Here is a 12,677-nt window from a genome sequence, read left to right as displayed (position 1 = left end):
AAACTACTATGGAGGGGGACAGAATTGAATTGCTCTCTAGGATTACTGTGAGGAATAAACTTTATGGTAAATGACAACCAATTAGCATGTATGGCAGTAGAAAATAATGTGTTATTACTGGATCATTTTTTTTCCTTTTGTTTTGTTACGGGCATTTTTTGGTAACTGTCAATTTATTTGTGCCAATACCTAAACTGAGAAGGAGATTTTGTACCTTGATTTGAAGGTTACCACTCTGGTTGTTCTTTCCCAGTCTGAATATCTGGAGGCTAGATCTGAAGCTAAAAATCCTTGATGCTAGATATAATATATAAAATGGGAAATGTCATCTTCCTCTAGCTGGGAGTAGGAGTCTTAGAAACAGTTTTCTTTAAATATGCTGCCCACTGGCTTGCCCTAGAGCCCAATGACGTATTGGGCTGGAGCAAGAATTTGTAGTGATGCTGAGAGTAGCAACAGTGAGATTATCAGTTATGTCTTCTCATGAATGAGTTCAGCAGGCATTGATTCCTTATATCAAGTGACAGATTTCCAAGAGCTTTATCCAGAGGGAGGCAGAATGTGGGAAGAGTGATTAAAAGATGAAGCTGGGTGGCAAGTTAGCCTTCTTTTAGCTTGGAGCTTGCGCTATTCCTGAGAAAGCTGCTTGGGTGTATGGCAGTATCTCTCTGTACTTAGCAGTGAAGCTAGAAATAACTGCAGCAGGGACCACCATATTACTTCAGCAAGGACCAGAACCTGCAGTCCAGAGGGCCTTGGGAGCATTTCTCAGTGGTTAACCCAGCTAGTCTCACAGATGGTTAACCTTGTGCCTCACCTGCTGCTCTAACACAAAGTCAGAGGGATGTTCATTTTAAGGACAAGCATACATTGATCCCTAGAGAATAATCTTTTGGATCTGGAGACTAAGAGAGAAAAGTTGGGCATAGTCATAACTTAGAATACCCTGCAGCACCAGGAATCCACAGAGCAGAGAGCTAGTCTGTTACTGAAGTTCCTTCCATTTGCCAGATTTTAGTGAATCACCAATTATCTGGTTCAGCCTTAGGGTCAGTGATCTCCAAGACCACCTGGGAAAGCTTCTTTTTAAGGCCACCATGAATATTTGACATCATACCTTCATTCTGAACACCTGTCATCTGACCTTCATTCGTTGTGATTACTCAAGCAAAGGGGACCCAACAGGCCTCATTGGAAATAGGCAAGAAGTGTCAATGGAGCCCATATAGACATTTGAACCATCCTGGTCACTAATTCACTGGAACCACCCACAATTCTGTGAGCAGTTGTCCTGTATTCTTTTCTAGACCTATCACCATGGCCTACCGATTTCCAGCCCTCACCGCAGAGCAGAAGAAGGAGCTCTCAGAGATTGCCCAGCGCATTGTTGCCAATGGGAAGGGCATCCTGGCTGCAGATGAATCTGTAGGTAAGTGTAAGAAAGTCATGCCACAGAACAGCATTGTGTGTGAGCATTCCTCTCGGAGGAAGTAAAGGTTTATGTACTCGCAGTTGGTGAATATAGAGCTTTAGAGCTCTAGAGTCTTAATAAGAAGATTCTAGAATACCAAAGGAAGAAACTCAAGCCCTGCATAATAGGAATCCAGCCTGTGAAAATCAGAAATTCAATAACCAAGGAGAAGTCAGTAGCCATCAATTCTTTATAACTTTATAACATGATATGGACAGAGTATTGAGAACTTGCCCTGAAAATAAACAGAAAATGAGCTAGATTTAGCATGCAAAACAGAACCAGGTAATGAGATCTGCCTTATCCCAACTTGGACTTGCTGCTAATGAGAAGTCAGTTTAGACTAGGCCAGCCTACCTCAGGGAGACATCTGGACTAGGGCAGGCTTTGTGACTGAGGAAATCACAGGGAGGCACAGTCTTGAATGATCTACCCTAAAATAATAAGAGCTAAAGTTAAGAGTCTGTCCCTTCCCTCCTTCCAAGCATGGCTATCTAAAGAGATTCAGGATTGGAAAGCAGAGGGCTAGAAGGCCTTCCATATCTCAAAGACCTCCCATGTCCACCTGACCTGCATGGCAGCCTGTACATTTTCCAGTCATTGTGTTAGAACAACTAATGTTTCCTCCTTTGAAGACCAAAGCCAAGACAGGAACTTCAAAGATCTGGGGTTAACAGGAAGGCGAAGGGGCCTTTGCTTTTCACCCTGATTAGGTATACCAAGTGTAGGGAAGACAACAGGATAGCACTGGCTTGCTTCTCCTCATGCTGCCCTTGGCCCATCTCTAGGCACCATGGGGAACCGCCTACAGAGGATAAAGGTGGAAAACACGGAAGAGAACCGCAGGCAGTTCCGAGAAATCCTCTTTACTGTTGACAATTCTGTCAACCAGAGCATCGGAGGAGTGATCCTTTTCCATGAGACCCTCTACCAGAAGGACAGTCAGGGAAAGCTGTTCAGAAACATCCTCAAGGAGAAGGGAATTGTGGTGGGCATCAAGGTGAATACTCTCATTCCTACTTCACCCTGCCTTCTGTGCACACTTCCAGCACCCTGGGCAGTACAAAGCCTGAACATGATAGCGTGCCTTCATTTCTTACCCTTTCCCACTCGCCTTTCTCGATGGAGACCCACATCCTCTCCCAGACTTCTATTTCATTGCTCTCTTTTCAACCAGGGCTTTGCAAGGAATTTAGTCTCTGCATCCCTAGTTCCTCATTTCTTGAGACTATTAGTATCTACTTCCTGCATAGTATAAAGATAAAACAATCTTTTAAAGGAAATCCTGTCCTGTAGCTTTTCAGTCAATAGCAGTTGTTTTTAATAAAGTGCTGGAGTCATCTTCTTGAGTCTTCAAGAGAGCATGCAGTTCTCCAGTGAAAAGTAGCATTCACTAAGTGCACACAACTGCAAGCCTACTTAATCCTTCACAGAAAACTCTGAGGTAGATTTAATTCCTGTCCTTATTTTAGACATGGGGTGCTGTAACTTGCACACAGGTTACCTACCTCTCTGTTACATTGAGCAGTGTTGCATCCATAATCTTTTTACCTCCTGTCTGAACACAGTACCTGGAGGTGCAGATGCTCAATAAAAGTCAGGACTGTTTTCTCAGTAAGTTAGCTTCCTCCCACAGAGAGCTGAACTATGCCCCCTAGTGACTCATATGCCTTCCTAATTTGCTTGCTTGTGAAAATGAGGACAGCACCAGGAACTTTGCTGTCTCACTCCTGTTTGACACTTGCCAACCTGTTCATTGCTTTTATCTGCAGTTGGACCAAGGAAGTGCTCCCCTTGCAGGAACAAACAAGGAAACCACCATTCAAGGTAAGAACCTTGCTTACTGATGAGACAAATAAAGCTATGTAGGCTAGAATCGAAGGCAAGTGAAGAAAAGGAAACAATGTGACTATTTCTAACACCAGTACCAACATGTTTGTTTTCTTGTTTTTTTCTCTTATCCCAACACTCCTTGGTGCTGAAGGTTGAACCCAGGGGTTTTCAAACATCCGCCACTGAGATACACCCCCAGCCCAGACTGCCTTCCTTCCTTTCTTCCCTTTTTAATCCCTCCCTTCCTGCCTCCCTTCCCACTTTTCTTCCTTCCTTCTCCCCTGTACACAGTATAGATCGAACCTGTGATCTTAAATATACTAGGCAACCACTCCACAACTAAACTATATCCCTAATACTTTTTTTCTTTTTTATGCTATGTGTGCGTGTGCTTGTACCATGCTGTGTGTGTGTTGAGGTCAAAATGCAACTTAAGAGAATCAGTTCTTTCCTTCCAGTATGTAAGTTCTAGGGCTCAAACTGATGTCACCACTAGCAGCAAGCATCTTTATTTACAGAGCTATGTGGTCAACCCCCCTGTCTCAGTCTACAGAGTACTGTATTATGGGAGTAAGCCAGAATACACAGATTTGTGTGGTACTGGGTATTGAATCCAAGGCTTTCCACATGCAGGGCAAGCACCCAACCACTGAGATGTATCCTCAATACATCAGCCCCACTTCTTCCATTTAATAACTGCATGACCTGGGTTACAATTAAATGAGTGACAGTACCTACTTTGCAGAGTAGTTATAGGGACTGTTTTAGACAATGTACATATAGTGCTTACTCAGTATGTTGCCTGAAGCAGACACACTGCACCTGGAACCACTATTTTTACAGAACATTTCAGGAGCAGTAGAGAGGAAAGGACTCCCGATTGGGGGCCAGTTTGGATCCTTGTTCTGGAACATGCGATACAAATCTTTTTGAGAGCTATTCACAGTCTAAGAAGTTAGCCCCACCTCGAGGTTAGCTCAGTAGAATTTGAATCTCAGCTGCCACTGTTCAAAAACTATGGTCAATATAAGGCAGAATCTATGTGCTTAAAGTATGATTTACAAAAATTCAAAGTTGGCAACCCTATCCTAATTTTTGAAAAAAATTGTCTACAAAAATCTAAAAGTTAATCCAATGCCCACTGCCCATAATGTCTGTGCTTGCCATTGTACTGAATCCACTTTCTTTCTTCCTTTTTCTTCCTTTCTTTTTTTTTGACAAAGATCCTTTAGTAATTAACTTAGCAAAGAATTCTTTTCATTTTTTCTTGAATATAGATTTAATTTATTCTCATTTTAAATGTTTTAATTGAAAATATAGTTCTAGGCTGCCATTAATCTTACCTGAGCATTTGAAGATATTATAATCATTTTTTAGGCCAATGCTATACTTTAAAAAACAATTTAATTGCTTTGAAGAGCTTGGAGATTTATTTTGGTGCTGTTTCTCTGCTGTATCTGTTGTTTGTTTTGTTTTCAGGTTCACGCTCTGAGAATTTGTACTTTTCTTTGATTTTTGGTTCCTTTAACATACTCCTACCTTATACCTTCCTCCCACTCAATGCCTACCCAGCATAAATTTGGGTCTTCTCTTTTTAATCCCATATTTTTTTATCTCTCTGTCAAAGTTTTCATATCTTTTTTTTCTCTTGAAATGATGAGTGTTGGTTTCATGTTGGGTTATTTGCTTATGCTGTTTATAACTCATAGGTAGCCTATCTTCAGTGAGTTTATTTTTTATCTTTCATCACACTATAGCTTCTGAAGGCAATTGTTTCTGTCACACATTCTAAAGTTTTCACTGAACCAGGTTTCAAGCCAATTTATTGCTCAGTATCAGGTAGTTAAAGTGGTTAATTAAAAAATTGTTTTGTTCTCTTGTGAGGTACAAACTGGGGCTCCAATTTCTTAAGGAAGTTATTTTTCACCTAATGAAATTTCTGCTGCCATTTCCTGAGCATCCCAGGCGGCTAGTCATTTACAGTCTGAATCGTACAGCTCATTGTTCTTCCTTCTTAGAAATATAAGTCTGTAAAGGCATTTGCATGCCTTTAATAAAACTTTAATAAAAACTGAAACTTGAGACATTTATCAATTACGTAAGGCAGGTAGTAATCTGGTTACTGGCCATCCTACAGCCTTCTTTCAGTGAACTCAATAAAATTATCTTTAAAAATTAATATAAAAGGTTATCTTTCAGTTTCTTCACCTACCCTCATGACCTCAATAGAATCCGAGTTCATGAAATGAAGCCACCAACTCATTTACTATAACCAATAAAGGAAGCTCTTTGTATAGGAAAAAAAAGTATGGTCAAGACATTTAAACACCAGGGGCAACAATTTCCACATTTATGAGGATTATTTTTGACTATGAGTTCCCTAGCTTTTACTTGGAGTGTATCAAATATGAATATCAAAACTGAGATTATTAAATCTAGGCCTTCTGATTCCCTACTGTGATCAATGTTAATTCATTTGGATATTCTCAGTACTCAAAGGTATACCACTGGAAAATTCCTTCACTCAATGAGGGTTCCCACAGACCAGGTATAGGGTACAAAGAAGTCTTTTTTTTTTTTTTTTGTATTGTGACATGCAGGGCTTGATGGCCTCTCTGAACGATGTGCTCAGTACAAGAAAGATGGTGTTGACTTTGGGAAGTGGCGTGCTGTGTTGAGGATTGCTGACCAGTGTCCCTCCAGCCTTGCTATCCAAGAAAATGCCAACGCTCTGGCTCGCTATGCCAGCATCTGTCAGCAGGTGCTTTTCTTTAACCTTGAGCTGAAAAATAAACCTTTTCGCAGAGCATTTTTCAATTTCAATTTCATTATAATCTCTCTTCTTCCCTTATTAATTGATATAAACATATATTATTATGTTTTATATGTATCATATTTTGTTACTTTTACCATAGCCACATATAGAGAGAACTCTGGTTCCACAAGCCAGTAGGAGTGGAACCTATTAAACTATGACTTCAGGATCAATGCTATCAGTGGCTTCCCTCTACTATTGTTCTATAACCCAAATCTTAAAAAGAATCAGGCTCTAGAGCAATGGTTCTCAACTTTCTAATGCTGCAACCGTTTAATACAGTTCCTCATGTTGTGGTGACCTCCCAACCATAAAATTATTTCATTGCTAATTCATAGCTATAATTTTGCTACTGTTATGGATTGTAAATATCTATATGCAACTCCACAGGGGTCATGACCCACAGGTTGAGAAACATTGCTCTAGAGACAGGGAATGTGCTTGTTTATATTCCATCACACCAAAGTGATGATCATCTTAAATGCCTAGTTAGATGGTGGTCAGAACTTGGACAGAGCCTCAGTTCAACCTGTTTCTTATAGAATGGTGACTGGATACTAACATTTCCAGACAGTTTGTGCTGAAGTATCTGGGTTAGAGTTAAATTTGGTTTGTAACTGTGGGTATTTTGTTAAGACCACTGGAGCTGTGGGTACCTGGAAATTGCAAGTGAGAACTGCAAACTCTTCTTGAATTCCTTAGTTCATACTAGAGGGTATTTGTTACTATTAAACTTGGCTGTCTTAAAAAGGATTGCCACTAGTTTCTCAGATAGCTAGAATGGTCTGTAGTTAATAAGATATAGAAATTAAAGATTTGCATTTTAAGTCCATAAAAGTGTTTAACTTCACTTCTGTGTGGATGTGTCTAAACCACAAGTGCTCAGTAGATACTCCATGCTTCTTTTGATCACTTTCAACTAAACTGCATAACATTTCTCCCTAATGCTGTCCTTTTCAATTAGCCACCTCTGGTGGCTGCTCCCTAACAGAGGACCACAGTGAGCATCACTTGATTGTTGTATCATCTCCATTTTCTCCTTCAGAATGGGCTGGTACCGATTGTTGAGCCAGAGGTGCTGCCTGATGGAGACCATGACTTAGAGTACTGCCAGTATGTTTCTGAGAAGGTAGGTTTGAAACAAAAGTTCTATATTCCAGTTAAAACCTTTTTATTTTGAGAAAAGGCTTTTACTTAAACATAGTTGAATTTCAGAAATAACCTGTAGTTTAGTGTAATTATATAGCATGGGAAAGGTAAAGAGGTGTTTATCAACCCTTCACACTTTAGTATATGGTATCTTGTAGTAACAAGATTTGGAATTACAGACCTTTTGCCTACTGTAGGACTCAGGGCAAGGCATATTGACTCTTTTGAATCTCAATTCCATGTGTGCACTATCTTAAAATAAAATCCTCACATGGTAAATTATGAACCATATTGTTCGGATGGGATTTTCTAAAGTAGTCATAGTAGTTCTGGAAGATGGTGATTTTCTTCATAAATCATAATTTTGCGTCACCTGAATTTCTACACTTGTAAGAAGTATGTAGTCTGAAATAGCATGTGAAAGAACTGTTTCTAAAATGTATGTTATTATTATCATTAAAATTCCATAGAAAAGTGGAGAATGTCCCAAACTACTGAAACAAGGTAGTCTCCAATGATAACACTGACCAAGGATATGGGAAGAGAAGAATGAGGATTCTCTAGAAAACAGTCATGATGATAGTTTATGCAGAGGAACAGCTAGTGGTAGAGATGGCCCAATGTGGTTAGGCTCAATGATACAGTTTGCAAATACATGGTCCAGAGGAGATGCAGAGGCCTCAGAAGCTTTGACCAAAAGACACATGGAGATTACTTTTACTTTGCATCCTTGTAATGCAGAAGTGCCAGGGTCATGTGATTCTAGAACTTATTCCAAATTTCATGTCTTTGGTCCTCTTGTTTTTCAGGTCTTGGCTGCTGTCTACAAGGCCCTCAATGATCATCATGTTTACCTAGAAGGCACCTTGCTAAAACCAAATATGGTAACTGCTGGGCATGCCTGCAGCAAGAAGTATACACCAGAGCAAGTGGCCATGGCCACCGTCACTGCTCTCCATCGCACTGTTCCTGCAGCTGTTCCTGGTAATGCCTTCTTTCTCCCCAGATTTAAGGTCTCATCTCTTATCGTTTGGAAGAGAGCCACAAACATGTATTTGCGTAGAGCCTGTTTGGGTCCTTGGAATAAGATATCAGATATCATCTACCTCACAGGCATCCAGTACATCATCTCTTACTGTGAGATGCCAAGTATCTTCAGTCTATCTGAAGGTTCACATATGTGTGTTTCACTGCCCTCCTTATTAAAGCGCTTCTCTTCTTAGCCCAACTAGCCCCAGCAAGGGCAAACTGACTTCTATGACCCAGTCCTATGAAAATCCAGGAGGAGATTAAGACATTATATTTCTTTTAGACTATTGCTTGTTTTTTTTCCCAAGTTGAAACTAATCCAGTAGAATGACTTCTCTCATTCCAGGTATCTGCTTTTTGTCTGGAGGCATGAGTGAGGGAGGATGCTACACTCAACCTCAATGCTATCAACCGTTGCCCTCTGCCAAAGCCCTGGAAACTAAGTTTCTCATATGGAAGAGCCCTTCAGGCCAGTGCCCTGGCTGCCTGGGGTGGCAAAACTGAAAACAAGAAGGCAACTCAGGAAGCTTTCATGAAGCGGGCCCTGGTAAGAACTGCTAGCTTTTATGTACTTCATTGATACCTGGGGCCTGACAGTCGTGTCTTGCTTGGAGAAGCATTATTCCCTATAAGACATGAATGCTCCTACAGATAGTGTCTATTTAGCATTAAAAATGTAATATTATAGCTAAGTAGGAAGATTGGGCTTAGAAAGGGTATTGAATTTTCTATCCTAGTTAGACTGTTGATTATAGAAGATAGAAAGGAATTCTCAATCAAAGAACTTAGGAAGGAAGATTAGAGGGTCAAGGCCTGAATTGAAGATGCCTTTCATTTATAAAGGATATGGTGAAAGTCACCGATTATATTGTAAGATGAATCAAAGATTCTAGGAACTAAGAACCAGTAGAAGAGTTCCAAGGAGTCAACATAACATACTACAGAGAAATTAAAAGCAAAAGTCCTGAGATTAGCATTGAGGAGCATACTAATGACCCTCAACAAAAAGTTCCAACAAAGAGAAAGGTGAGATTAGAAATAAGGGTCACTGAAGGTAGAAGTACCAAGAGGATACCATATTGCAAGAGACTGTTATTGGTCTTAGAAAGACATGAAGGAGGGGAACAATGGGAAATAAGTGACATGAACCTCAAAAGATTACAAGGAATAAAACACAGAAGGGGTGGTACTAATAGCAATATTCAGCAGCATTACTATAAAGAGTTAAAATAACCAAATAGAAGTGTGATGGTTTCAAATGAGCAGTAGAGAACATCAAGGCAGGGACTATGGTTCCTTAATTCAATATCTTCTCTTATGTTTGTTTTTAGGCCAACTGCCAGGCAGCCCAAGGAAAGTATGTCCACACAGGTTCTTCAGGTGCTGCTGCCACTCAGTCTCTCTTCACAGCCTCCTACACCTATTAGATGCTGTCACCCTTCCCTCCTAGCCAGGATCCAGTTCTCCTGGGTATTTTGGAAGGAGAGCTGAAAGGCTTCAGTCAACCCTGGGGATTAGATAAATTTTGATTGAACTGCTTAAAATACAATATATGTGAATCATAAACACAAGAGAAAAGCTCAATGAGCTCACGAAACAGGAGTATGAGCATGTCAAACAATAGTCTCTGAATACCTCCAGTTCCCCATGTTCCCAAACATGCATCCAAGAAAGAAAGGCTTCAAAGGAAAGCCAGTCCTCCACACACACAGCAACTGCTGAGGAAAGTACCTCAGAAGTTGGGGGGCGGAGAAAGGAATTTTAATAAGCATACTTACCAGGGTTGGTTATGAAGGATGCACAGAAAAAGAAATAAAACATGTATAAACCTGCAGTTGGCACTGTTCAATTTCCTATTCTTGCTGATGGACTCTGCATTTCGCCATCTTTGACTATACTAGACATGACTGCCATTAATAATAGACAGGATCCTCAGCTTTGGACATCCACTGAAGTCAAATGGCTGATTTCCCTGTTTGCTGAATGACACTAGAAACTCTATCAGATTAAATAAAAATTCTTTTGGCAATTCCAGTGTGTACCATACTTGAGGACAGCTAGTCTAGACTTCTAGTTCCGGGATATTTGAAAGATGTAACAGAGAATCATTTCTCATAACCTGTGACTTGATATCCCTTCTGGCTTGGTGCATTCCTCTTCAAGTACCCAGGTTTTGTGACACAGAACTACATTTTCCTCTCAAAGTCATGTTTGGTCCCTCAGTGTGCAATAAAAAATAGTCACATAATTTTAATTTTTGACTGTCAGTGTTCAGACCTAACTTTCAAAAAATAAACAAAAGAACCAAAACAAAACAAAAAAAGAAAAGAAAAAAGGTGTTTTTTTTTTTTTTTTTAAATCACAATCACAAGGGAATTTAAACCCTGAAACTTTGGATAACACAGAAAGAATGATTTACCTGATGGGAGTTGGGATATGTGATGAGAGGACAAGGGAAAAAAACGAAAGGAATTAGGAATACTAAATAGAACAGATGTGTTGAGAAGTATTTTTTTTAAAGATAGCTTTCTTTATATGACAAAAGCATAAAGTAGTTTTGTTATCTTTCAGTCTTAAACTAGACATAGTTAAAAAATACATACCTACAATTAAATAAAGGAGGTAGCTAGCTAAATTTCTTGAATAATATAAATACAAATGTACTAGATTAAGTGAATTAAAAAAGAGGCATAGCGACATGATTTTGAGGAATAAGAGAATTCATCCAAGGGGACTTCTAAGAAGACCTGGGAATGAAGCATAGGAAAGTGAACTTAACTATGTGCTATCTATATTTGAATATTTGCTTCCATGTACTTGCCAAGAAGCAACTATATTCATCTAAATAAGTCAAAACTTACCTTAATTATAAATTCATGTCATTGAGCAGAGGGCTTCTATAGATAGAACACTTATATTGCTTCCCAAGGGTCACACAGGTACTTCAATGCTAAGAAGTTAGGCTTCAACTCTATGATGAATACAGAGCCAGGGAGAAAGGCCATGGCAAAGTTACCAGTGTCCAACAACTCTTCTGTTGGTGGAGATCCACTTTCTTATGGCATTCATTTTAGGCAATAAGTAAAATCATATATTCTATATCATGAAGATTTGAGACAAAGATTATAATTTCTTGAATAAACTACTCTTTCAGTTTGTCTCAGTAGAGCAGGTGAGGAGTACAGACCTCAGACTCTAGACATTTTCTGATCTGTGAAAACACAGTAGGTTACTAGTGAAGTTCTGGGTATGCAAAGACCTGCCTCACTGGAGGCACACTGAAAAAATGACATGATGGTGGTATCCAGATAAAAATCCAGACAATAAATAAACAGAAGAAAATTCAAGCAAGTAGCTGAGGTGTTATCAAATCTGTGACTAAGTATGACAAAGAAGGATTAAATGGTAGGGGAGAAGGTGGAAGTCACATTGGTAGACCATTTGAATTTGGATTTACATCCCAGGAACCCGGTGATGTCTTCAAGAATTTTTTCATTTTTCTACTGTACTTTTCACAGATGAGAATCTGCAACATGGACCATTACAACAGTACAGCTTTTAATGTAATAAGAATGACCATAATTCCTTCTACATGCCACATTGTCCTAAAAGCTTGTAGATAGCACCTTGTATGACAGATCTCTTCTTGCCTAAAAATGATCTGAATCAATGTTGGAAAGAAACCTTTCAGATGCCATTAATGGTTAAGCATGGACTTATTATAATTAGGCCTTTATCTCTGATCAAGAAGATTGATTTACATTTCCCTGGGGGAGAGGATTTTTACACAGTACTTTCCCTAGCTACTGTCTTCTTTTGCACTGAAGGGCCATACTTCTCATTGAAATGTTATATATATTAATTTCCTGAATTCTGTGTAACAAGAAGAGAACATGACTTTAAATATCAGTTCCTACTGTCTCCCTGAACATCAAATAAATGTATCAATAGATACTAAAATAAAATCTGATTACAAACATAGAAAGTAATTAAGAGGAATTTGTGTTTAAGGAAAAAAAGATACTCTTATGTCAAGCTTAAGCAGTGAATAAAGGTCAGAAGCCACTGACCAGGAGTTAGTAAATGGGAAGGAGATACCAACTAGGTACTTGGTATAATACAGGAGGCTGTGGCATCTGAAATGAGGCATAGAAGTTGTAATTATGGGAAGGTAACTGAAAGACCTTCAATGAAAAGGGGAACCATTAACAATCTGAAGATACTTGTCTTCTTATAAGAGAAAGCTGTTTTATTATGCCTTTCAAAAACGAGATGCTGAGATTATTTAATAATAATACTGTGTATGGCAACGAGAACCCGAGCCTTCAAAAGCTTCCAGACATCATGGGGAAGGCATTCAGCCAAGCCAAAAATGGACTT

The 12,677-nt window shown here is 39.3% G+C and overlaps 1 protein-coding gene across 1 annotated transcript; it reads left to right on the top strand.

Moving 5' to 3' along the window:
* The first annotated feature begins 1,280 nt into the window (after positions 1 to 1,280).
* On the top strand, positions 1,281 to 10,331 carry Aldob (aldolase, fructose-bisphosphate B). Its single transcript, XM_051187796.1, is given in 9 exon segments — positions 1,281 to 1,429; positions 2,260 to 2,471; positions 3,244 to 3,298; positions 5,905 to 6,065; positions 7,165 to 7,248; positions 8,078 to 8,252; positions 8,644 to 8,675; positions 8,677 to 8,844; positions 9,629 to 10,331. Coding segments are annotated over 9 exon segments (1,095 nt in total). The 5' UTR covers positions 1,281 to 1,317; the 3' UTR covers positions 9,725 to 10,331.
* The last annotated feature ends 2,346 nt before the right edge of the window (positions 10,332 to 12,677 follow it).

Source organism: Phodopus roborovskii, unplaced genomic scaffold (genome assembly GCF_943737965.1).
Source record: "Phodopus roborovskii unplaced genomic scaffold, PHOROB, whole genome shotgun sequence".
Taxonomy (NCBI): Eukaryota; Metazoa; Chordata; class Mammalia; order Rodentia; family Cricetidae; genus Phodopus; species Phodopus roborovskii.
This window is presented reverse-complemented; position numbering and strand designations above follow the sequence as displayed.